The following is a 27,577-nucleotide window of genomic DNA, read 5'->3' on the forward strand; positions in this document are numbered from 1 at the left end:
TGCAAACAGCATTGCTGTCGATGTCGGAAGGCAGCAAACAGGAATGCTGTCGTTGCAAACAGCATTGCTGTCGGTGTCGGAAGGCAGCAAACAGGCATGCTGTCGTTGCAAACAGCATTGCTGTCGGTGTCGGAAGTCAGCAAACAGGCATGCTGTCGTTGCAAACAGCATTGCTGTCGGTGTCGGAAGGCTGCAAACAGACATGCTGTCGTTGCAAACAGCATTGCTGTCGGTGTCGGAAGGCAGCAAACAGGAAGTCTGTCGTTGCAAACAAGAATCTTGTCGTTGCCGACAAGAATGCTGTCGTTCCGACAAGAACGCTTTGACGGATTTTTTGACTGGGTACAATCTCTTTATTATTCAGTTATTCATACTACTTGCTAGAAAATCAGTATTTTATTGAGGAGGAGTCTTTAAATCAAGCCACCGTAGTTATAAACACATTCTTCTTCACTAAATATGTCGTAGGTGTTTTTGCCTTTCGCACAGAAAACATTGAACACGAACATGCAGCAGTCTGGTATCTGTTTGTAGTGGCTCTTCTTGACCCAGAGTTCACAGCCTGAAACAATGGGTGCCAAAATCATATATTAGAAGAATTTTTTTTTCATACTACACCGTTACTGTAAGGCCACTTCAAAATGACTTTTCCCGAACAATATAAATACACTAAAATAATTTATCGCTTCAAATGATAAGTTTTCGCGTTAAGCGGCGAAAACATGATCCAGCGTCATTGTGTAGCAGCGGGAAAGTGAAATAAAACATTGTTGCCTAAAAATTTATAACAACGATCATTTGATATAGCAGAATATTTTCCTGTGGGGGGATCTTGTTCGGAAAATTAACGCATAAGGATAAATTATTTCAGACAATATAGCTTATAGACCCTATAACATACAGTCGGAGCCAATTTCTTTCGGAAATTCCAGCTAAAATTTTATGTGTGCAGCCCACACACGAGTACGACGTAAATCAATTTGTACCTGCTTTGAAATTCAACATGGTGTCGCTAATTATCTTGTTCGTCTAACATGTCACTTGCTGTAGTTTTTTACACAACCACAAAGCTAGAGTATCTGGAATCAGATACATCGCAAGCACGAGTTACGCGAGGAAGTCATCCTCGGCCCTGGTCTCTGAGGCCACGTCAAACGTGAAGGATCGTGCTGTGAATAAACTGAGAGAGTTGAGCTGTAAAGCGTGGGCTCCTGGCACTGAATTAGGCGACACGGGACGTAATTGTGCTTACTGAATTGCCATTTACAGTATATACAAAGCGCAAAGCACGTGGCGACGACTGATAAGACAATTGAAGGGGAGATGCACCTCTGTGCACCGCCGATGATGCGCTGTTCAAATCTAACGGGGCCTTTGGCGCAGGTGTGAACGCCAGGCCGCACGTAACTTGTGCGACGAAAAACTCGTGAGGCTTTCACGCGCAATGTGAAGAGAGCAGTTGCAAACACCTGTGTACATTTCTGGTAGCAAGGTATCAAAAACATATGCACGATTCACGAAATTCTCGCGTGCGCTGTTCTGACAGAGAGCGGCGTGCAGCTGTCTACAAAGAACTGCGGAACCGCAAGGTGCGCCTTGTGTTGGGCTGGAAAAGGAATTTCCCCTCAAGTTGCTACCAAACGAGTATCAACTGCCATTGCTACCGAAGAGGAGACCCCTTGACCAGCCGCGTAGTGCTTTAGCAACGTGCAGTGATATTGCTTTGCAGTTGCGGCTGACAAACTGGGCTCGTGGGACGTGCATTCTAGTGCACATGTATGAGTACTTTTCACTGCGAAAGCACTCCTAGCCCTCCAGCCCGGATTTCGCCTCTGTCTGTATAAAGTGTCGTCATACGCCCTGCGCGAAGGCGTGCGCACAGCCAACTCTATGCCCGCAAACGCCCGGCTCCACCTCCATTACCCTTTAACGATGATCGCGAGCGCCGCCACTCGTGACGTCATGGAAATCTACGGAGCTACGTGTAAAACATGCACGCGTGCCATCCACTTAGTCACTCTTCTCTTACGCCTCGCGTTGTGCGCTACGGCGACCGCGTGCGTATGTGTGAAATGAATGTCGAAAGTGAATCGTTGTCGCAAATTTCTAAAGGAGGTATTCGTAGCATATAGCTACGAAAGATGTGGCCAAGCGACTGCGACTGCAGCAACAAAGTGGACAATTCATGGCGTTCTGTCTGGGGTTTTACGTGCCAAAACCAGTTCTTATTATGAGGCACGCCGTAGTAGAGGGCTCTGAATTAAATTTAACCACCTGGGGATATTTAACGTGCACTACAACGTCAGAACAGGGGCGTCTTTGCATTTCGCCTCCATCGAAATGCGGCCGCCGTGGCCGGAATTCGATCATGCGACCTCGTGCTCAGCAGCGCAACGCCTTAGCTAAGAGAGCCACCGCGGCGGGTAATTCGTGGCTTTTAAACGAGCCACCGAAACTACCGAAGAAAGACAAATGCGTCTCGAGCACAACAGATTCCACAAGCGCGCAAGAAAATTAGCTTTCGCTCGATATTCCGCGATTGGCGCAGGCAAACCTTCTGTTATTTCTTCCCTTCAATATGTATGTCAAAATTTAGGCTTGTGGCCCTTACACGTATTGCTAAAAGTTTTCGCTTCTGAATCAGTATTAGGCATAATTGACCTTATCGGGCAATTACTATTTCAAACATGGCCAATTTTGTGCACATTTACCATATCACGTAAATGCAAGAATAATAAAGTGTGCATAGCTACTTACCGTTGTCTGCATAAGGCACATGAAAAACATAACATAGTTTTCGATCAGTGAAAATGAGCGTGTCGGTCAAGTTCAGTTCCACCTGTCAGTATACAAATGTATGCATGTTACCAAAGTGTTGCGCAATGAACCAGCATTTCATAAAGAGTGTTTGCTTAACCTTGATGTGTATTCTAAGGCCATAAGTAAAGATTTATTGTTCCACTCATAAAAAGAGCTTGAAGGACCAAGGGCTATACGTTTTTCGTGAGAAACTGGTAGCATTTTTGTTGCTAACCTACCGCATCCAGCTATGCAAGTATTACCTGTGTAAGTATAGGCTTGCTCAGTGGTCTCCTCACTTTGAACAAGAACGTTCTCAGAGAAAAGGGAAAAAAATCGAGTGTGTGCCACTGAAGCTAAATCTTCGCTGGCATACTCTCGCCATCCCTTAAATAGTTCCTAACTAGGATTTAGATATTAAGCTTAGTTGTTCAATGTGTTTAAAGAGACTTACCCACTTGGTATTCAAAGGCATTCCTTGTTTTCTTGTATCCATATTGAAAAACAGGCCTTCACTGTTTCTGACACGTTGTAACTGAAGGTAAAAGAGGAAGATGAAGCGAAAGATGTTATAAAACTAAGGTATCACTGATAAATTAGTGAAAACAAGAACTAATACCTATAATGACAACGTAAATAAAAACCCAGCCTATGTATCGCCGTAATAAGTCACATAAAGCTAATTCAGATCAATGATGATTGTGAAAATAAATAATCAATTTTATTCTTTTCTGCGTTGTGAAGTACAGCGAAAAAAGCGATGTCGTGGGACCTTATAAATTAAAATTAAAATGGCCCAGTTCTCTATTTGAGCAAAATATTTGCAAGGCGTTCCCTAATCAATCTTCCGGTTTATTTTTTATTTCAGAGGAAATTTCTTGTGTTCATTGCTGCGGCAGCCTCTGCAAATTTAGTGGAGGCAAGTTTGACAGCGCGTGTGCGCTGCCATTGAGCGAGATCTGTGTATATTTCTCCATACCAGCGTGACACCATGGCTCCTAATGTCAATTGTTATTCGAATGTTAAATGCAGATTTCGCGCCCGCGAAAACCCTAACGAGCCACATTTTGGCGTACTTCAAAAAACAGTTGCTCAGATCACCGTTTTGTTCTGTTATGCGCATCGATGATATTTTTTTTCCTTAATGCCATTCGTGGAGAGGACTGTTTATCAGGTAGCGAGTGTACACTACGGAGATGCATGCTGCCCTAATAATTATTCCAGTATGATACTCTTATGAATTAGAGCACCTCTAAATGAATAATTATGGCGTACTTGGGCGTAGCATTGGAACCGTGTGAATATGAAATAGTACCTTACTAAAAATTGCCTTGTGGGAATGTGAAACCAACTATAACATGGGACATTTTTATTTACGTCTTAATTCCGTATCTATATATTACTTAAACGTCCGTTGCTTGCAACGTTCACCCAAAGGGAGCAAGTGTTAATATCCGTGGCTGTCATCAGAACTTTGCACCGACATGTAAAGTGTACTAATATCGTTCCCGTGGTCATCAGAACTGTGGAATTTTAACGATGCAGAAGGAGAAAATGTAACGACGTGATCTTTAATTGGCTTTTTCTGCATGGCAATATAAAGGGAAAACAAATAGAATGAAAGTGAATTAATTATTATATAGCGTATGTTCTCATTATTACGCTGCTACTTTGGAAATTACCACAATATTCCCAAAGCTAGTCCGCTCGGAAGGAGTATGAACAACAATTTCGCAAGATATTTAAATTTAAATGTCAATGACGCAAGAATAGGCAATAATGTTATAATTATGACAAAGACAGGGATATTTATCTGCCCAAATTTTGTCACAGTGCTTCATTTGCACATTGTACTTATATGGTGTGGCAATTTCCATTTATTATTAAGCATTTAGTAACGTGAATTTACCACTGTGTCTTCCGTTTATACAAATACAAGCACACTACGGGACGATGTTGAACATTCGAATGTAGTTAGGTAAATATACAATTTTAACGTCTAGCGAGTAACTTTCGATATCTTGATTGATATGTAGCGGTACTTACTACTTTGTTATAGAAGAAGCGTTTCTGAACGTGAAAACAGATTTCACAGTATATTCTGTTTCATTTCTTTCTGTTTCTTGCACCTGCAGGCACTTAAACTGGGCTCCCCATGATCCTGTGTCATTTTCGTACGTTGTCTTTGCGAGGACGTAAGTCACCGATTCAGGCTGACTGATGCTCTGAAAAGCGTGATAGATAGAAAAAAAAGAAAAAAAAACTCAACTGAAATAAAGAAATCATGTTTTCTTTTAATAAGCTCACTCTCGTACAAATCCCGAGAACGCCAATGAAATTTTATTGCCTTATAATGTGATATTTGATGGGTTAATTCTTTGCCGTCCGGAATATTTCCGCATAATTTTATAATAGATGATATTGCTAAGCTAATGAAAATAAACGGTGGACAGAGCAGGGCTTTTTGCCAGTGGTGTGAAGTTTCTCGAAATGAATATTCCATACTTTACTGTCGCTACCAATATTTATCCCGAAAATATGAAGGGAAATACAGATATTTTTTTAAGTAGACATGGTCAGTTCATTTACAGTCCTTGAGACTTGTTATATGTTCCTAATAATAAAATAAAATTCAGTCGACGTCACATGTTTATTTTTCAATAGAAGCATTGATTCACGATGGTACTGCGGTAGCATAGCCAAGTTGAACAGTACTGTTACTTTATGAACTACCACAACAGTGACAAAAACACCTCGTGCATGCAGCCACCTGTCAAGTTCTACAGTTCCGAGCGTAAATGGTATGAACAGGAACGTAGGGAAAGATGGATCACCGCACTCTGCAGAATCAAATTTATCGGAAAGGTTGCCGTTTTACTGAATGTTTGCCATTATTCGCGCCAGCGTTGCTGCTTCGGCCCGTAGTTCAGACATGACAGTTTACGCGTGGCGAGGAGAATACTGCGGCTGCTATTCTTCCATGTGCTTTGAGTGACGCATTGAGGGTCGGCTGATTTGCGCGTGCGACGTACATTGTGCTTGCTCGTGTTTGTTTAACAGCTCGCGCTCGATCGCTATTATTTCTCTAGCATCAAGTTGCAATCAGTTGAGCACAGGCGTATGATTCGGTACCCCATTTCCAAAAAAAGACTGAGACCGTACTATGTCGCATCTTGATTCCGCGATTTGTCTTGCGAGAGGAGGGAAGCAGCGGTTTGATTCGCTTTGGCTCTCGGTCGTTTTATAATAGCAGCTGCAACACGGGCCCTTTCCATCGCGATCATGCACGAGATCGACCACAGTTTTCAGCCATCATCGAGAATGGTAGCTGTTTCATGGTCCAACAATGTGGATTCAGTTGGTCGAGCTCATGCAGCATTAAGGTGTAGACGACAGCCTACAATCCAGGTCTACCATTTCCGTATCTTGCAAAATGGCAGTCGAAAGTTGCCGCGTAGGAGCACCCGATCAGGATTGCACTCGACAACGCTCCAAGATGCATGAGTGACTAGGGTATAAAATGCTCATGAGTTTAAACACCTCAGCGACACCACCGTCATTTCGCCACGCGACGCAATGCTAAAATCGTCTCACTTCGTACCTGTGAGGCGCCTTTTCATGCGAGTTTCTTCCCACTTGTATGGAGTCTTTGACGAAAACTAGTACTGAGCCACTTTGTTCGTTTTCGTTTATAACATGTAGTGTATCACGTCGCATCGCACCACTCGTTACACCTGTGCAATGATGCCTCTCAGCGGTGGTATCTAGCAAGACTTCGCCCCATTTTCCCCTTTGATAAGGGACCCTAGTTACATGCGAGAGCACCCTTCACTGACACTGGCACGCGGATAAAAACGTCGCATGCTAAAACGTCAAACATTTGTCACCTCCTTCTTTGGCGCTACTTGAACAGAAATGTGTAGAGTATCACTGGCAAGTGTCAGCCCTTCATGTTTTTGATGCTGATGTGGCACTGAACGGCAGGCTTGCGCGAGCAAATGCAATGGAGCCAGAATTACGCCGCGAGTTTTCTTCTACAAACACACCTGCGCAACCACGCTGCCTGGCGACTTTTAAAGGGACCCTGAAACAATTTTGACGATTTTGTACAAACCTACTGAGTCGTTAGAGTAGGGCCTTTTGATCATTAATTGACGCACCTAAGCGGTCCACGTAGAGCGTGTAATTTATCGTAAGGTTTTGAAAAGGTACATCGCTACCGATCACAGCATGCCAATCGACTTAGTTTTCAACTGCCCCTCACCAAATGACGCGATTTTACCACATGTATGTAGGGCGAGCTATCCGATCAGCTGCCCAGGGCGCGTCATTGATAATTTTTCCAACATTATGGTGAACAAGTGTTGTTCATAATAGTTTAGATATTAGTTAATTTCTTTCTATAAAAAGAAAGTAACAGAAAGAGAATGCACACGGACATGTATCACCACACTAAAAGCACTTCCGGCCCCAGCATGTGTCGTCTGCTTGTGTTACAACGTGTTTTGTGCTGACGAGAGTGGCGCGGTTACTGTTGGTCTCGTTCTTTCTTTTCTCGAGCACCCAAGTTTTTTTCTTTTTAAACCTCCTTGCGGGCCCCATGGTTCGCCTTTGTTGCGTTGTGGGCTGCAAACGTAGCAATCGGCGACATGTCAAGCTGCGACATCGGGCCCCGCTGCTAGGCAGCAGACGAGCGGTGTGGTTGCAGCGCATCGGACTGACGGTATCAAAACGGCGACAGCATCTACGAGTTTGCGGCCGTAACTTCACGCCGAAGGATTACTACCACAACATAGCTTAGCGCGTTCGGTATTCGGTAAGCGCAAGTGTGCTGTGCGTTTTACGTGATGAACGGATGCCCAAACGTGAACTACTTGCACGGTGGAGCCACCTGGCAGCACAAAGTTCAACCAAACACAGAGCTCATATAGGAGTAACCAAGTCTTTTCTACTTTGCTACTGGCTCAAGTTTTCGGCAGGAGCGTAATGATGAACACCTTGTCTTTTTATACGTTTAAAAGGTTTTACACTTGGTTACAGCAATATTAGCTCTGTATTTGACTGGTTAAGCTCTGCGCCACAAGATGGCTGTACCATGCATGCCGATCAGGCCACTCACGTACGTCTACGAAGCTCCTTCATCAAAGCAGTATGGAGGGGCTTTAGTTTACGCCTCTGCCTATCCGTCAAACCACCCAGCTCGTCTACGGTTACCGGAATACCGGACACGCTCGTCGCTGCGACAGAACGCTTTGCAACGCACGCTACTTGATTGCTCTCGCTGGAGATCGACGGCCAGGCGGCTAGCGGAAAAGTTGGAGAGCCAACACTGTAGAGAGCCTTCGTGCGCTGGCTCTAGAGTGTACTAGAATATGGTCGAGTGGGACGAGCGGCTGGGGCGGCGCATGCTTTGCAGTGAGGCGCCCGACGTGGAAAAATACTGTGGCGGCGCTGCGATCGAACTGGATTGGGCCGCATCAAGGTCGCGCCGTTGGAAACTGCTGGCGATACTGCTCGGCAGGGTCAATCGCACTACTTCGCGCGCTCGTATTTGCGTTCAGACCTCTCAAATGGTGTTCATAATCGAATATGACATGTATATATGTCTTAAGAACAAATGCCTTTCTTTCTCTTCATTTTATTTTTTAATGCCGCTCGGTGATTGCCCGTGCATTGCGGCCGCAGTGTCGGCTTTCATTCTACTATGTTATTGTACGGTTCCCTTTGAAGAAGAAATATTTTTCTCGTTCTTCAAGCAGCATGTATCTCTCGTGTGTATTGTTCCGCATATAGTTTTCCATCAGTAGGTCTTGCGGAACGCAAACGGAGAAACATATGTAACCTTCCTGCTTGCCGCTTCAAACAAGTAAAGCATATCTGCCCCATCCGGCACCTTGTACTCAGATTTCGTTCTTCTTTTGGGGTTTTTTACGTGCCAAAACCAGTTCTGATTATAAGGCACGCCGTAGTGCAGGGCTCCGGATTAATTTTGACCACCTGGGGTTCATTAACGTCCACTACAACGCAAGCACACGGGCTTCTTGCATTTCGCCTCCATCGAAATACGGCCGCTGCGGCCGGGATTCGATTCCGCGAACTCGTCCTCAGCAGCGCAACGCCTTAGCTAACTGAGCCCCCGCGGCGGGTACTCAGATTTACGGGAAGCATCGTTATTGAAAAAAAAAAACTGCAGCGCAACATTCTATTCAAGTTTCCTCCTTACTCGCGTAACAGAATGCGGAGTAATGGGCACGGGGTCATTTATCGCGGTCGGTGTCATTCTGGTGTCATTCTGGAAATTCATTTCAAGTGGATGCGTTTTGCAACCTCACCGGCTACAATTCGTAAATTGCAATATGTGTCGTAAAGTAATTAACTAAGAAGTTCATTAATCAATTTTGTTAATAAGTTGAATAGGTGTTTCGATTCTCGTGCTACTAATGTCCGCCTCTTCGAATAACCCAGCTCATCAATGAGAATTGTGCTAACTGCCACAGGAGATTTTTAAAAATCCCCTAAAACTTTATTTCGAACACCCGGTATAGTGGATATACGGCGTTGCGTTGCTAAACTGGAGCTCGCGGGTTCAATCCGTCGTGGAATTCGATGGGAACAAATGGAAAACACTCGTGTACTTCTATTTAGGTGCACGTTAAAAAGCCCCAGGTGGGGAAATCTAAACCGGGTGCCTCATACTCATATCGTGGTTTTGCCACGTAAAACCCACAAATTTGTTTGAACTAAAAAAAAAAAGACAGGTGGCTGCGTTCTTCGTCTTTTTGCTAGGAGTGTAAACAAAATAAATTATTCTCGAGTCTGATTTCCGAGAAAAACATGTTACGCTTATCCTATATTTCATACATAAATGTAATGCCATTCCCAAATGTTTGTCCGCTCAACTATATAAGCAGCTTGTATATTATAAACGGCTGCTTTCAGTTATTCGACGCACTATCATAACGACAATAATGAAGCAATTAGAGAAACGGCATACCTCACATACACGTACAGATATGTGTAGATCTTCTGCGTTCGTTCAAGAAGATAAGTGTAGTACCACATGGGGCACCCAGTTTTAATGGGTTGCAAAGATGGTGAGACTGTCAAAAAAAAAGTTTTCCTTGCCTGAATCAAGTTAGCAGATTTACAGGCTGCCCCAAAACGGGGCATTTATATTGAATGACAGCTTATTACACTTATTAGCAGGGCTTATTAGCAGCTTATTAGCCGGACTTATTAACACCCCTGCGTTAATTTTCTCAGGAACTGCGCCTCTGCGCAACAGCCACAACTCTCCGACAGCACAATCATTCGGAATAACAGTCCGCACCTGCATGGTCTCTCACCTTTGAGACTGCAATAGTGCGGTTATGCGTTACATTCGTACGGAAACGACTGTTCGGCGTCGTACAGCATATCAATAACACATTCACACACACACACACACACACACACACACACACACACACACACACACACACACACACACACACACACACACACACACACACACACACACATATATATATATATATATATATATATATATATATATATATTAACTGCCTGCTATGAATATTATTTCTGCGAATGAGAGTTTTATGTGCAGTATTCGCTAATACGTGTGTTTCATATGCAAACGTGCGCGGTCGGGAGTTCTCACTGTACCATTTGTACCATTCTCAATGTACCCTTTGATTTAATTACGTAGAAATAGATCGGTCATTCTTCGCGCCACGAAGCTAATAAACCTGGTTTATTTCGCTTTAATATTGTTTTCTTCGATCATTGTTCCTGATCAATATCCACCGACAAGAAGCGCGCGTAAAATGACACGCTATCAATAATAAAATTTTCGTACGTAGCTTCATGTTGCAGAGATGCCAGTTGCTTTTAGAAGACAGTGTTAAAAACAATGGTTCACTTGACTGAAACTACCTTTGGTACCCGCCGTCAAGAGTCATGAGCGCACTAAAGCAACTAAAACATAAAAACAAATGTACTACACAGACGTTCTGCGAGAAAAACTGGGCGCCGCCAGCGTCCGCGTAGCGAACGCGCGCTCGCTAGCAGACGACGCGCTTGACAACGACAACAAAACTGAAGACGACGCGTTGTATAATCCATGCCTCAAATATATATGTTTGGCAAGATGGTGTAAACATAAATTTGCAGTTGAAATAAAGCACTATTTTAAGAGCGTACTATGCGCAATCGGCCTCGGCGCCCGCAGCGAAAGTGCGTTGAATATGCCGCGGAGCGCGTCTCCGCCCCAATCCAGTTCGCTCGCAGCGCCCTCGCAAAATTTTTCCACACGCGGCGCCTCAGCGGGAGAGCGCCGTTCGGCCCACTCGACCATTATCTAGTACACTATAGCTGGCTCCTAGACAACCGGAAGTAGACGACTTCACGTCGCAACATGACGTTGAGCCAGCGAAGGCGCAGCTTAGTCCAGATCACTCAGCGAACGAGTTGAGGAAGAAATGCATGCCTAGGGAGGAAGGTAACTTGTAATCGTCCGTAGCTCTCTTAATATAAGACGCTTCACTTAATTTGTGACGCGAATGTTTTACTGTAGCTGTACCCTACGTGTCTACAAAATTTGACCAAACCGTTTCATGGTTCTTTAACAGCCTAGCTGTTCTTAGTCGACTCTTCGCCGTCTGACCGGCGCCACGCAGGTCACGTGACTAGGAGAAGATGAGAGCCGCGCCAGGGGAGGGCAGGTCGCATCACCAGCAGAAGAGGAGAGGCGTGCAGGGGGAGAAGGCGACCAATGAGTGGCCACGCTGGACACGATGCGGAGAGGCGATAAGAGAATATGTTTATTTGCGGCGTGCACTTTCGGATAACGCGCAACGCATAGAGCTGCTACCGACGCCGTCCACGTTTCCCCGCGTTCGTGCCGACCGCGCGCTTTGTCCCTTACTGCAGCCGATGCCTCTCGCGGCGGCTCGGCAGGTTTCGACCAGAGAACTAGACACTCTTCGTCTAGCGTCGGAAGTCACTGCTTCTTGTCGCGTCGCAACATTCCAGTATAATATAACATCCTGCTGTAGATCTGTGTTTATTGTGTTTACGCAATTGCATCACGTGCAACACATGCAGATATAACACTCGGTGTAACTAACACAGCTTCCCTGTTCGACCATCTTCACGGTGTGGAAGCGCCGGTGATTTTTTTCATTTGCCTAAGAGAGAGGCGCTGCTTAGCAGCGTCAGTAGCGGCGCGTAGGTTGGGAAAAGTATAACCGGTAACAATATGAAATTTCAACCTGTTTTTCATTCGTTCGCATTTTTTAATTTATCAAGCCACACACAAAATGTGTATCTGATTAGATAATCAGCTTGGTTAATCTTCAGAAAACTTACATGCAGATCGAACATGCATTTTGGAACCTATATAACGCGCAGTTTTCTTGAAGTGGTTGAGTAAGCCCTTCAATTTTGCTCGTGCGATTTATGGGCCTTTGGCGTAAGCTGCCACACGCGCATGTGCTAGGCAAGATGACATCTCTACTATTGCGTTGTATTGTTTAGCTTCTTCTCATTTATTCGAAATGTACCCGCCAATTATTGGCTGATCCGGCGCTTTGAGTATCTGCCGCAGCATGGAAATGGTGATTAGAATCCAAACAGGGCAATCATCTCAAAAATATAATTGGCACGGGCGCCTTATATATGGCCTGCTTCTTGGCCAATCCCCTCATGAGATTATTTGCCATAGAATGGAAATCATAAATGATAAACAACACACGGAAAAATGATCCCCGTCGATCCCTCGATGTGTGTATATGCCATACTATCGCAACAATAATCATCACCAGCACGCTGTGTTCATGAGAAAGAGCTAACTGGCGTTGGTAAGATAACTGATAACGTGCGATTACGGCACAGTGTGCTTTTCTTAAATTTTTTGTTGTTGTTGTTTCTGCTTTTTTTTTACTAGAGCAATCTAAATACCGAGAACTTGACTAGCGACTGGCTTACCGGCTGACTTGCAGATCGACCGACCCTTCCAAAACCATGAGACGACATGCAAACAAAGCTTCGCTTTAAAATGTTGTCCAAAAGAATATTTGATTACTGCAAAGTCAATTTATAGTGCTTTCTGTGATAGGATAAAGAACTCGCGTGGCAAAATTTAGAATATCTACGAGACTAATTAGGACATTACGTTAAACAAGTTACATAACGAATCAATTGAGAGCATGACATTACGGCAACATTTGATTTGCGCTTTTATAAACTGTACAAAAATATATTTCATCAAGCACGTCTGCTGTGTTCAATATATGATGTTCAACATCAGTTGTGCAGCTGCATAAAACAAGAAATAGTCCTGATCCTAATTCTCGGTATTTATACGCTTTCAAAAATTACAATCATTAGTGAACAATATATCTGAATTATCCCTAGCCAAAAAGATGTCTTACTTCCCAGGCAGCTTGATATTTCCCAAGCAGTTGCTCATTCGCCCAGAGTGGGTTGTCTCCATTATTCGCAGAGGCCGTCTCTTGAGAAGACGTGGAAAGGGCGGCGTTGAAGAAGGTAAGTAAGAGCACTAGCTTCATCTTGATATCACTTCCAGAGCGGAGTAACGCACCAGCAACTCCTCATCCAAAATATATAGTCAGGACTGCGAGCTCCACAATACTTCATCAATCAAGAAGGTCTCGAATGATCGCCTTTAGAAAACGTATTGTTCTCAACGTTTTAGCAGCAGTTACTGACTACAATCGGCGCAGTAGCGGATGTGATCACCAGCGCAGTAAGTGTCATTTCAGAATAAATGATTTACGAACACCACGTCATTTTAGTGAACGTGCGCTACAAGAACAAAAATTCACAGATAGACAAGACAGTGCCCCGTGGTAATTAATGTTCTCGCATACCAATGTATAAGTTCTGATCGTCCTTACAATAATAAAACCTTTTAAAGCAACGCTGTAGATGAATTTGATTGTAATGTGAACTGATCTACTGAGAAAAAATTAAAGGCTCATTAAAGAAATATGTACCATGCTGAAATTTATTCATTTCCTAGCTGTAATAGACCACACATATATTTGATATGTCCAGGTGTTTTTCACTTTCGTCAAACACTGCCGTGATCATGCGACGGTAATATTATCTGAAAAACAGCCTCGGTGGGCATCTGAAAGAATCACTATGTTTTCATCAGCAATATGCAAGCACGACTAAACAACAACCATGCCTAAAGATTATAAATGCAGTAAAACTTGCAGCTGCTACTCTTAATGTTTACCACGTATAACTTGATAAACATTCATCAGGCATACGGCATATTGTCACGCTGTTGCGAGGGTGAAACATTAAATTATTTCACAACGACGGGTCGCAACACCAGCTCTTTGTGGGACAAGCTTGAACCCACAAAAACAAGCTACATTCAGGCCAAACGACAGTGAGGAGCGCATGTGATGCTCGTCCGACATAATTCATTTCATTTCACTTATTTCTGAATGTGAGTGAGTGAAATAACTTTATTGAGGTCCAGAGAAGACCCAGGAGAGACCTCGCGCCACCCGGCTAGTCCCACGTAGGGACCGCCAAGCCGAGCTTGACGGCCCGATCGTGGGCAAGAAAGTGCCCAAGAACAGCTCTTGGCCTTAGTATTGGTGCACTTGTGTTACACCAAGAACAGAAAATAAAAACGTCTAAAAACGTCTAATCTGCAGTAAAGTGTTTCGGCTATTTATTCATGACTCACGGAAGATTCCAGCGTAACAGCTAGCGTTCGCATGTCTTCTAGAATGTACACTATTCGCGCCGTGTACTTTCGTGCCCTGAGTGTCAAATGACAATGTGGGGCAAATAGTTATTAAGGGGAAAGCCTTTAATGGCTCATACTCGCGGCGTCCGACCGTCTGTCCGTCCATCCGTGCCCTGGAACGGTGCAAGCTGTGGCCTCTTCCCCTCACACTCTCTCAGAATAACGTGATGGCACAGCGGCGCATAGCAACAGTTGCGCCGGCACAGCTGTGGCCTCTCCCCCTTACAATGTCTCAGCAATCACGTGATGGCATAGCGGCACGCGCGGCCACGCTACTTGGTCTAACGTCTCGTTGCAGCAGTTGGGTTAGTCGGATGGCTCCCAAGCGGCCCGGTGATGATTCCACGGCAAGCGGTTCGGAGAAGCTCTTCAAGAATGTGGATTACCCGTTACCAAACGCAAGAAGAAGAATGAGCGAATGCGCATGGGGCAGTAGTCAGCCGAATGGGCACAGGCATTCGCCGAACACACTTTGGAATTTACAAAGTGTCCTTCAATGTTTCACTGCAATTGTGACGAAATATGACTGTGAAGTCAACCATAAGCCCAAGCGCATTCAGTTGATTTTGAGGAGGCCAAGTATTTGTGAAATGTGTTTGTGCATAATGTAAAGAACGCAACTGAACGCTATGTTGTTCGATTTAGTTGCGTGGGCAGAATATTACGTGTGTTCGTCTATTGTCGTAGCTTGATTAGTTTGCTTACACTATGTATGCGCTAATTGTGATCACGTTAAGAATGGATTGACTTTGGTGGTAATAATGCCAGTGAAATTTCAAATACAGTACTGTAACTTCTACGGTCGAAGACATTTGCATGTCGTTCACAATCTCTTATGAGTTATGCACATGTGAAGTGTGTTATAGAATGTCCTGCTATCTGTAGTAAATCATTCACACCTAGTTTTATAATGCTGGTACGTGCTCTTGCAGGAAGGAGGAAGAAAGATAGGAAGACAGGCAGTGTAAGCAGTGTAAATACAAGCGACCTACTCTGTGCTGGGGAAAGAGGGTATAAAGGGAATGGAAAGCAACAAGAGAGCCGAGATTTGAAGTAAAAAATGGAAAAGAATGTATGCACACCATTGCGATGCCATTCACTACCGCAACAGTCTGCATGTCAAGTAGCAGGTCAAAGCAAAGGCGTTGAGCACAGTCTGGACAATGCTTCTCTCCCACAATAAGGTGCAATTACGCGCAGTCGAGTTTGGTTTTCAAGGCAGACCACAATGAGGGCAGTCCGATAGTCGTTATTCCTTAGCCTCAGAAATTTACGGTTAACATTAAGACCTGCTTTCTGCAAGGTCACCACTATATTGCCTCGAACAACTATTGAACAAAACATAGTCCTAACAGGGCCAAGGTGAAACAGGCTTTAAATTTGTCTAACATTGAGCGGGATTTCTTTTTTCCTTCAAGGTATGACGGTCGCCTACAGCTGCAGGAGACATCAGGACGTATAATTCTGAACAAGTACGAAGTATATCTGATGTGTTTGTGATTACGAAGAAATTATGTCAAAATGAAACACATTTGAAAAGGCATTTTTTCTCCTATTATCAATGTGTACATAAAAAACTCTAATGAAATCTCTCTGCTGTCAACCAAACACTGCGGCATGTATACGGAGTGCGCACCGCAAGACAAAAGATATTTTATCTTGCTTGGCTCCCAGAACAGTTCTTCAATTCATATATGTACATTTTGATGATGATTGTTGGAGTTTATTGGCGCAAGGGCCACATGTGGCCAAAGAGCGCCAAGGCGATGATAATGACTTGTCAGTGGTACATGAATGGTGAATTATAAGGTGTTGATAAAACAGATGTGACATGGCTGTAAAGAGGCCTAAAATAGTCGCTGTATAAGTGCGTAAAATGTATAGGTACTAAGAATATGGCAATGACTAATGAAGTGTGCTATGGATACGAGGGATGCATTGTGAAAGATTGATGATATACTAAAATTAGTCAGAGGCTAAAATTAAAAAAAAAACACTAATGCCTTAACAGAGCCCATGAAATGTAAGGGCCTGGAGGCATGTGCTATACTGAGCTACTATCACAGTGGCATCCTCTGGAGAGAGGATGCGCTAAGTATTTCTTGGGCTAATAAATGCAAGATAACATCACTCAAAAAAGCGAGGACTGCTTTGGTAATATAAAGCGGTTCTTTACCCAGAAACATAGTGTGATGGAGAGGAACACAATGGCGGTATGCGACAGGAAAATGTTTCTTCCTCTCTCTCTCGGCTTCCCGACACTCCAGCAGGACGTAGAGGACGGTGAGCCTCTCGCCACATCTACCACAGCCTGGAGGATCATTACCATTCAATAGAAAATTGTGAGTACCATATGTGTGTCCTATTCTGAGACGACAGAATAGGACATCTGTTCGCCGTGTTTTCGATGTAGAGGGCTAGAAACCTAACTGTGGCTTATTCAAGTGAAGCTTGTTATTTTTTTCCGCATTCCACAAGCGTGGCTTCGCTTGTGGCTTCGCAGTTTCTTACTCAAGAAAGGTTTCAAATCTGTTGCAGGTATAGCAGCTCTAGGATAAATAGCGTGCAATGTTATTGGCGTGGCCATTTGGTCGGCAAGGACATTACCCTCGATGCCTCTATGCCCAGGCACTCAGCATATTATGATTTGTTGTTTAGATGCATAAACAGAGCAGATGAATGAGTAGAGGTTGATAATTACAGGGTGTTTAGGTTCTGCGGCATCATTGACGCTTTAACAACGCTTAACGAGTCGGTAAATATTACAGCCTTTGGAGTTTCAGTCTATCAATGTGTTTCACTACGGATAGTACTGCATAGGCCTCTGCCGTAAAGATACTTGTTTGTGGATAAAGTACATCGGATTCCGAGAAGGACGGACCAACGGCCGCATAAGAAACGCCAGCATGTGACTTTGATGCGTCTGTGTAAAATTCAGGGCAAGAGCACTTTGACTTCAGTTCTAAAAAGTGCATTTGAATGTGTGCATCTGGGTCGTGTTTTGTGACTTCAATAAACGATGTGTCACATTCAACCAGCTGCCACTGCCACGGCGGTAGCAGCTTCGCTGGAGGCATTAGGTGATGTTCAAGTAGTGGAGCACCAATTGTTTCACTGAGCTTTCTCACACGTAGCGAGAAGGGCTGCTTCGCTGTTGGTCGGTTATTAAATAGTGTGTCACACGTGGTATCATTTAGGATAGAATAGGTAAGATGTGTGCAGTTTGAATTTGTTTTCAGGAAATATGTAAAGCTGGCATAAGACCTCTGAAGGTAGAGCGACCACACGTTTGCTTCCGCATAAAGGCTTTGTATGGGGCTTGTCCTGAAGGCCCCGGTCGGGAGGCGGATTCCTAAATGGTGAACAGGATCCAACATTTTTAAAGCACTGGGTGCAGCAGAGTGATAAACTATCGCCCCGTAGTCAAGTCGTGAGCCGACAAGGCACCTGTACAAGTTCAAAATGCATTTCCTGTCACTGCCCCATGTTGTACGCAACAGCAGCTTCAATAAGTTCATTGTTTTCAGGCACTTAGCCTTCAAGTATTTGATGTGCGGAACGAATGTGAGTTTCGAGTCCAATATGATGGCGAGAAACTTGTGCTCTGCGCTTACAGGTAATGTGGTACCAGAGAGCTCAATAGCAGGGTCTGGTACTATCTTATTAGTGAAAAGGACGCATGTTCTTTTCTGTGGGCTCAATCTAAAACCGTTTTCATCAGCCCATTTATCAACTTTATTTAAGCCATGCTGTTCATGTCGTTCGCAGACTGCAAAGTTGCACTATTTAAATCCAATCTGCACATCATCTACATATACGCAGTAGGACATCGTTCGTGGAATAGCCGTGTGTAGAGAATTCATTTTCACAATAAACAGTGTGGAGCTAAGCACACGGCCTTGCGGAACACCAGTTTCCTGGGTGAAAGACCTCGACAAGGCCTGGCCCACCCTTACACGAAAGGTACGGTTAGAAAGGTAGCTTTGAATAGTACTGAACATGTTGCCGCGGGCGCCCATAGTGGAACGGTCTCGGATGATACCGAAGCGCCATGTGGTGTCATACGCTTTCTCTAAGTCAAGAAATACGGAGAGAAAAAACTGTTTGTGTATAAAGGCATCCCTTATGATTGTCTCAATGCGGACGAGGTGGTCTGTAGTCGACCTACCTTCTAAGAAGCCACATTGGTAAGGATCTAGTATGCCGTTGCTTTCTAGGACACAAATTAGGCGCCGGTTAATCATCTTTTCGAAGAGCATGCACAGGCAGCTTGTCAAAGCAATGGGTCTGTAGCTACTGGGCAAGGACGGGTCCTTGCCCTGTTTATGTATGGGGATTACTATAGCTACTTTCCAAGAAGATGGAATGTAACCAGCGGCCCACATGACATTAAATATAGAAAGGAGTGTCTATTGTGTTTCAGGGTGTAGGTGCTTGATCATTTCATACATGATGCGGTCAGCACCTGGTGCCAAACCGATGCAACAAGCAAGAGAAGCTTTAAGTTCAGCTAAACTGAACGGGCAGTTGTAATGTTCATTTCGGGCACATTTCCGATCGAGGGGCTGTCGCTCTGCACGCTCTTTGAACCTAAGGAATGTTTGTGTGTAATGAGATGCACTGGAGACATATTCAAAGTATTCGCCCAGACAATCTGCCTAATCCTCCAGGCAATCTCCTTGGATACTCACTAAGGGCGGCGGGTTTGTCTCACGGCCCTTTAATTTATTCACCCTATTCCATACTTTTGCCTCATCTGTGTAAGAGTTTATACCAGAAATGTACCTCTCCCAACTCTCTCTCTTTGCATGTCTACGTGTCCTTCTGCCTCACGATTTAACCTGTTTGAAATTAATAAGGTTTTCGGCAGTAGGAGAATCGCGAAGCAATCTCCAAGCTTTACTTTGATTTTTGCGTGCTTTACGACATTCTTCGTTCCACCAAGGAATGCGGCGCTTCTTAGCCAGTCCGTTAGTTTGTTTAATACATTTCGTAGCAGCGTCAATAATAAAACCTGTTAGATATGTTACGGCGTCGTCTACGTTAAGAGCAACCATGTCGTCACGGCCTAAGTGTGTCAGCTCTCGGAACAGTTCCCCGTTGGCCGAGTCTACGTTCCATCGAGGTGATAGTGGCAAGCATCCATCTCGTTTCGTTGAGCATAACATAATTGGGAAGTGGTCGCTTCCATAGGGGTTCTTGAGGACGGACCACACCAGGTATGGCATTAGTGTGCTCGACACAATGCTTAAGTCTATGGACGAGTATGTGTTGTGTGTAATGCTGTAGTATGTAGGTTCTTTCTTGTTCAATAAACATTCACCTGAAGAAAACAGAAAATTTTCTGTAAGGCGTCCTCGCGCATCGCAACGAGAGTTGCCCCACAGGGGGCTATGAGCGTTAAGATCACCTACGACTATGTATGGCGGAGGAAGTTCATCGATGAAGCTCTGAAACTGTGTTTTGGAAAGCTGATAGGAAGGCGGGATGTAGACAGAGCTAATGGTGACTAGCTTACCAAACAACAATGCTCGGACAGCAACTGCCTCAAGGGACGTTCGGAGGCTTAATTGCTGACATGCAACGCCCTTATCGACCATTACGGCTACACCCCCCGACGAGGCGAGAGCGTCGACGCGGTCTTTGCGGAAAGTGACATATTGCCTTAGAAAGTTTGTCTGTGTTAATTTTAAGTGTCTTTCTTGTACACACATCACCTTTGGATTGAATTTGAGGAAGGGTTCTTTTACGTCATCAAGATTGCGGAGAAGTCCTCTAACGTTCCATTGTAATACTTGGGTATCTATAGTGGAAAAGAAGTTAGTGATGTGTGCAAAGAAAGATGGAAGTTACTTCACGAGACCTTTACAGGCCCCGTGATGGGGGTTTTGCCTTTCTTCCCGACGCGCTCGAGGGAGCTGCGCCGTTCTTTGGGCGTCTGAGACGCCGGTGGTTTCACCTCGTCTGAGGCGGTGGAAAGTGCCCGCTCAGCGGGGACATTCCCGGGGGTTTCGGGCCTTACTGCACGGGCAGTGGCCCTGGGTCCAGCAGGCCCGCGGGTCTCCTGGCCCTCCTTGGCAGGGGGCGGAACAGCGCTGGCTGCTCCAGCCGGGGGGGGGGGGGGTCTGGTGGCGTGATCGCCGTCACACTCCGTGTGACTTGGGCGGCCGCCGGATGATGTGGTGCTGCCCCCGGCGCACCACATCGGTGTATGAAGGACTGGACTGGTTGTGGAGATAGAAATACTCACGTGCCTCTAGGAAAGATAGGTTTAGTTTGACTTTCAGTTCTATAATTTGTTTCTCTTTTCCCACGAGGGGCAGGATCGCGAGTAGGCGGGGTGATCTCATTCACAGTTAGCACAACGGGTTGCTGAAGTGCAGATGTCAGCAGCGTGTTCATTTGAACTACACTTAGCACAAGTAGCGCGCCCTCGGCAGTTTTGCGACCCATGCTCAAAACGCTGACACTTGATGCATCGACGGGGATTTGGGAGTTATGGTCTGACACGTAGCTTGCAGTAGCCGGTTTCAATTGATTCTGATAGATGGCTAGTTCCGAAAGTAATGATAATATGCTTGGTAGGTATTTGCTTGTCATCTCGCCTTAGTGTTATCCTCTGCACCTTGACTACGTTCTGGTCTTGCCATCCTTCAAGTAATTCACTTTCACTCAGTTCAAGGAGGTCATCTGCCGAGACGACACTGTGCACTGTGCTCATCGACCTATGTGGGCCCACTGAAATAGTAATGCCTGAAAATGCCACAAGTTTAGAAAGTTTGTCGTACCGTAGTTTGTCGCGGACTTCGAGAAGAAGGTCGCCGCTTCCAATATTTGTTACCTTATAGCCTGGGCCTATTGCTTCCTTGAGAGATTTTGTTACAACAAAGGTTGAAATCATTCGGACTGTCTTAGTATCGTGTTGACTATGTATTACATGTGTGCGGCTGCCGGCTACCGTGCCCGCGGTCCCGGCTAGCTAAGGTCTAAAAAGGAGACACGTAGCTCGTCCCCACATCCCCCCTCCTAAAGACTCGGGCCGGCTCATAAGGGAGCCGACGGGAATCAATGGCAAAGCTGACGTCTGACCTGTTTTATTTTCTCAACCAAAAATATCGAAGTCAAGGCTCTCTCCAGGCGGGTCTGTGTCCCCGGCCAACGGCGAATGGGCACAGTTGTGGTGGGGTGCCAGCGCTGTCGCCTGCTGGACAGCTGCTGCGATGGTGGCCGCGAACGCAGGGTCCGAGGCCAGAGCGCCGACAACGGAACGCAACAGGGCCTCGTTGACGTCTGGGTCCGTCTTCTTTGGCTCCTGTACGGCTGGATCCGTCCCCGACTCTCCGGCGGCTGGCTCCGTCTTCTTCGCCTATACCTTGTGCATTTTACTGGCATCACGGGCCCGGCACAGGCGCAGCACACCACACACCTCACAGTACGCCGCCGATGGGTCAGGCGCCATGGCTGCTCCGCCCGATGCTTCGACCATGGCTGACACCGTGCGGCCACGGAAGACGCGCGGAGTCTCTAGCTCGCTCATGCCGCTCTCCACCTTTCTTTGCTCCTTCCAGCGTTTCATCGACACGATGCAAATTGGCGCCTCGGAGCTTGATTGGAAGGTTCACGTAGCGACATGGCACCGTGAAGGCAAACGGGAACCTGGCTGTGGTAACGAAGGTCTTGACAGCACCAGGGAGGATGTGGAGGCAGCAGAGGAGCTGCCTTGGACCACGGGTCCTGCCATGGCCCCAGGAGGCCCTGCAACCGTAGTGGCCTCCCGGAGAGCTTGCGGCTGGAGGTGCTTGCGGCGGCGGCGACGGCGCCCGTGAGACCTCGGCGAGTCAGTCGACGTCCGGGAGGCCTGTTGGGCTGGCTTCATCGTAGGCGTCTTTGAAGCACAGGTCCTACAATATTAGCACTTCAAAAGCTAACTTCGCACTCCGATGATGATAACAACACACCAACCGCCAATTTCCCAGTCCGACGACAATGTTCAAACACAGAACCCCAAGATCACTCTGCACCCGTCAGCTCGCCAAATGACGCTTCGCTCTGGCGCATTCACCTTTGCAAGTGGCTGCCAGAGGGAAAGAGGAGGCTCTCGGAAAGGGGGCATATTAGGCTTATACTAAAGTCTCATGCGCCCCTCCGGCCAGCGCTGAAACGCTAGCCGTGCCTTTCATCTCACTCGAGTGCCAACAGAGGATAAAGTTCCCCGGGCGTGAGGAGCAAGGCAACGACTAGGCCAGCTTTCGCAGCTCACACTGGCGGGCGCGCGGATCATTTGAGTCACCGCGACCCTCGGAAGAAGCTGTGCACTAAGAAAAAGCGTCTTATTCGGCTAATGAACGCCTTTTTTCCCACTTTAACGCGTGCTTCCCCGCTATAGTCACACCTCTCCGCTTGCCAGCGCGGCAGGGAATAGGATCCCACAGCCTGTCAGCGAGAAGTGGCGACTAAGAGCGTTTTCGCAGGTTGTACCGGGGAGTACGCGGATTGAGATCCGCCGTCTTGCTCGGTTGCGCCGGCTGTTTCTCTTCCTTTTCCCAGTCGCTGCTTCTGGCAACGAAAGGTTTGAGATCAGAGACGTTCACTGGACCGCCGGACGGTCTACCGTTAGAGTCCACCAGCTTATACACAAGTGGTGACATTTTGGTCTCCACTCGGTATGGGCCCGACCACTTGGCCGAAAGAGAGGCTGAGATGCCCTTTGTTGCGTCGCTCAGCACATGATTTCGTCTGAGGACGAGGTCACCTACTTGATAATGTACCTCTCTATGCGACCGGTCGTATTGTGCCTTCTGTCCAGCGCGTGCTTTCGCCAGGTGAGTGCGGGCATGAGAAAGGGCCTCGCTCATCCTAGCACGCACTTGCGCCGCGTAATCGGAGAGTCCCGACGAAGTGGCGTTCGCCCCGCTGCCGGTTCGCAGAACGCGATCCATTGGGTTTGGCAGCTCTCTCCCGAAGTTGAGGAAAGCGGGCGTGTACCCAGTCGAGTGGTTCACCGATGTGCGTAAAGAGAAACCTATCTCGCGGAGACAGGCGTCCCAGTCCCTGTGTTGCCGGGCAAAGGCCGCGAGCAAGGGCTTCACGTTTCGGTTCATCCGCTCGGTGGGATTAGCCTGCGGGTGATAAGTCGTTGTTTTGCGGTGCTTTATGCCAAAGGCTGCACGCACATTGACAATCACCTTGGCCATGAAATAGGACGCTGAAGAAACTGCCAACTCAGCCTCATTCTCTTCGTCAACGGGCAACCCTGTACTCCTCCGAACTCGCTCGGCAACGGGCATCGCTATCGAAATAAAGTTAGTTTTTTTTGTTCACCTCACACGAAGCAGTCGGTTCCTTTGACCTGCCATAATTTCCTCATACATTTGGTGCCGAAACCCGGGATAAACGATCGAACTTACCATTGAGGCAACGAGGTCAACAGACGTCAACCGCACAACGAGCTCGGGGAAAACCAGCGACGATCCTCTGGAAAAAACGGTCGACGAGGCGCACCTTCAACAACAAAGGCCTAGGGACGCCATACCCAACAGAAACCGACGCCACGACTCAAGCCCCTTCGCAGTAAGCTAACTGTTAACATTGATGCTGCGATGGAACGGCTCAAACTGAAGAGAAGCGCTTTGCGAACTCAAGTGACTAAACTGATTTCTGAAGCTGACTTATTATTGGAGAGTCATGCAGACGAAGCAGCTCTTAATGTCTTGTCTGCGAGGCTTAGCGCCCTCCAAATACAGCTAAACGAGGTGGACGCAGCCATCGAACCTTTAGTGCAAGACCAAGACGCAGAGCAAAATTATGTACGGGCCATAGAATACAACGACCGTATCGTCGTGCACATGGAAAAACTCCGCCAGGAAGCAGAAAAAGACGCGCGAAAGACAAGCAGAAATGGCCGCGACGCGGGTGTAGACCGACGGCCCTCGGGCGGGGGCAAGGTCCAAAGTGAAACTGCCGAAGCTCGAGTTACAACGATTTAGCGGCGCCGCCACGGAGTGGCAGTCCTTCTGGGAGCAGTTCGAGCAAGCGGTGCACGGAAACGACGCCCTCTCCAACGCTGAAAAGTTTCTGTACTTGCGATCGTCACTTTCGGGAAAAGCCGCAGCGGCCATTACCGGCATTCATGTGACTGGGGCAAATTACACCAGTGTAATCGAACTTCTAAAGGAGCGCTTCGGTAGACGAGATGTGCTCATACAAGAACACCTGACTCAGTTGCTCGACTTGCCACCGGTACGGAACGAAAAGGAGCATATCGGCCTACGTCGGCTCTATGACCACCTGCAACGCAACATCGCTGGTCTCACGGCGCTCAGAGTCAAAGCAGAGAGTTACGGCGCACTACTCTCCTCCGCACTCCCGCAAATGCTGCCAACCGATCTTGTTGTCGCATACCATAAAGGACTTTCCGCTGCAAGCAAAGATGACGGGCTCAGCATCAAGAGTTTGCAAACTTTTCTGAAAACATAAGTAGAAAGCCGGGAAAAGGCACTGCAGACTGGTAATCGCGAAGCCAGAGAATCAAGCCCAAAACATCGAGACAAAGAAAAGAGCAAACCTCAGAAAGGCTCAGCAGCTTCTCTTTTCTCTGCTGATAATTCAAAGCACTTCGATTCATGTGCATTCTGGGCTACAAAGAATCAAGCGACTCACGAGTGTCAGGCGCAAATCTCACTGGATGAAAAGAAGAAAAGACTCACTGCGGCTGGTCGGTGCTTCCGGTGTTGCATAAAAGGACACACTTCAAGGGATTGCCGCAAAAAAAGAATAAAATGCAAGGAATGTGGCAGAAGACATCTGACTCAGATGTGTGACCCGACATGGAAGCCACCCGAGAACAAAGCCACAGAGTTCTCTTCGACAGAAAAGAAATCTGAAAAATTACCAACTGTGCTTCTCCAAACCGCTCAAGTATGGGCATAAGGACGAAGAAGAGCCCTCACCCGTCTCCTCTTTGACGGAGGTAGCCAACGAAGCTTTGTCGCTAAAAGCCTCTCACGTGAACTGCAGCTAGAGGTCGCAGGTGAAGACGACATCACAATCTACCCATTAGGAGGAGCAGGAAACGTTACCAAAGAAAAGCGCAGAAGAGTAAGAATTTGGCTAAGAAGTCAATACGACCGTAAAGAGCATTCTATCGAAGCTCTGAAAATACCGAATATCTGCTCTGATCGGCTCCATGTTCCTGAGGACATCCTAAAGAAGGTGCAAGCGGACATGGATGAACTGGTAGATGTCACTGTGCCACCAGCCCATTTGACGGGAAGCGGGATTGACATTCTTATCGGTGCTGACTATTACTGGACTTTGGTGTGTGGTGAACTGAAGAAGCTGCAAGGTGCACTGGTTGCGGTGAAGACCAAATTTGGCTGGACGCTGCAAGGAGCGATTCCCAGCAGTAGCTCAGCTGCCTGCTGCTCAACCGTGGCAGTGCTTCGTGCCGGCGTGTTCGCTGACACAACCATCTTGTCCAAGGAGCTTAAATCCTTTTGGGAACTTGAGAGCATTGAAATTATCGACTCTTGTGCCCCAACAAACAAAGAAAGCAAAGAAGTCATGAGCACATTCTCGGCATCGGTAAAGAACAGGGACAAGCGCTATGAGGTAGCACTCCCCTGGAAACCCCTGAATATGCAACTCGCCGACAACAAAGCTGTTGCAAAGGATCGCTTGACTAGCCTCACGAAAAGTTAATGAAAGATGAGGCGACACTCATCAAGTATGACGAGGCTATCTGTCAGTACCTGGAGCAGGGGTTCGCGGAACGACTTCCATCAGAAGAAATCAACAACGACGCAAGCAGAGTATACTACATGCCTCATCGTGCGGTCTTTAGGCCTGACAGCCTTTCGACCAAGATTAGAGTAGTATTTGACGCATCGTCTGCCGATGCACGTTGTATATCTCTGAATGAAGCCCTGGAACCAGGACCGAACTTGAATCCAGATTTGCTTAAAGTGTTGCTGAACTTCAGAATTCATCGCATAGGATTAACTGCCGACGCTGAAAAGGCATTTTTGCAAATTTCGGTGCAACCGGCAGATCGCGACGCCCTCCGATTCTTCTGGTATGGATATCTTCCAACGAAAGAAGACCCAGACCCTCCTAATGAAGTCTGGAGAATGACACGGGTGCCTTTTGGCGTGACAAGTAGTCCATTCCTCCTCGCAGCCACCGTGCGCCACCATCTGTCTACGACAGGAGATTATCCGGAAATAAGGAAAACCATCAGTGAAAGCCTTTATGTAGACGACCTCATAACAGGAGCGAACACAGAAGAGGAGGCTGCAGACTTCTACCGAGGGGCACTAGATGTCATGAATCGTGCCAGTATGACACTGCGCAAGTGGAACTCAAATTCCAAGAAACTGCAACAGCTGTTCAACGATGAGGGAACCGGATGCGACCTTGGCTACGTGGAATGTCCAACAGCAAGTGTCTCACGGGTCCTCGGACTTGTATGGGGTAAGGACAGCGATCACTTGGCATTTTCCATGGAGGCCATCTCAGATTTCCTCAACCGAAACAGCAACACGAAACGATTCATCCTTCAGGCATCGGCTCGTATATATGACCCGCTTGGTCTCATTTCTCCTGTCACAGTGACAACCAAGTTGATGTTTCAGACACTGTGGGAATTGGGTATTGAGTGGGACGCCCCTCTGCCTGAAGAAGTCAAAGCAGCTTGAATATTGTGGCACACCCAGCTACACCATTTAACGGACGTAACAGTGCCAAGACGATATGGTAGCTTACTCAACGATAGCTCAAAGGAAGTACACATCTTCACAGATGCAAGCACCAAAGCTTACGGCACAGTTGTATATCTGCGCATATCCGGGGTCGAAGAAGCAAAGGTGACTCTAGTCCTCTCAAAATCTCGAGTAGCACCGATTAAGAGAATTTCTCTCCGACGACTGGAATTGATGGGCATGGTGATAGGTGCTCGACAGAGGGAATATTTGGAGCGATCCC

The 27,577-nt window shown here is 46.5% G+C and overlaps 1 protein-coding gene and 2 long non-coding RNA genes across 3 annotated transcripts; 2 read left to right on the top strand and 1 right to left on the bottom strand.

Annotated features, from left to right (window-relative positions):
- Positions 1-343: 343 nt before the first annotated feature.
- Positions 344-13,398, bottom strand: LOC125940412 (uncharacterized). Its single transcript, XR_007463626.1, has 4 exons — positions 13,236-13,398; positions 4,846-5,024; positions 2,758-3,334; positions 344-562 (listed from the first exon to the last, which is right to left on the bottom strand). It is a non-coding gene; the product is annotated as an uncharacterized LOC125940412 (long non-coding RNA).
- Positions 2,732-3,354, top strand: LOC125940413 (uncharacterized). Its single transcript, XR_007463627.1, has 2 exons — positions 2,732-2,832; positions 3,248-3,354. It is a non-coding gene; the product is annotated as an uncharacterized LOC125940413 (long non-coding RNA).
- A 12,897-nt stretch (positions 13,399-26,295) lies between the features above and the next one.
- On the top strand, positions 26,296-27,291 carry LOC125939852 (uncharacterized). Its single transcript, XM_049655340.1, has one exon. It carries the CDS (start codon positions 26,296-26,298, stop codon positions 27,289-27,291), a length of 996 nt encoding a protein of 331 aa, XP_049511297.1.
- Positions 27,292-27,577: the final 286 nt, after the last annotated feature.

This window comes from Dermacentor silvarum, chromosome 9, assembly GCF_013339745.2.
Source record: "Dermacentor silvarum isolate Dsil-2018 chromosome 9, BIME_Dsil_1.4, whole genome shotgun sequence".
NCBI classification, from domain to species: domain Eukaryota; kingdom Metazoa; phylum Arthropoda; class Arachnida; order Ixodida; family Ixodidae; genus Dermacentor; species Dermacentor silvarum.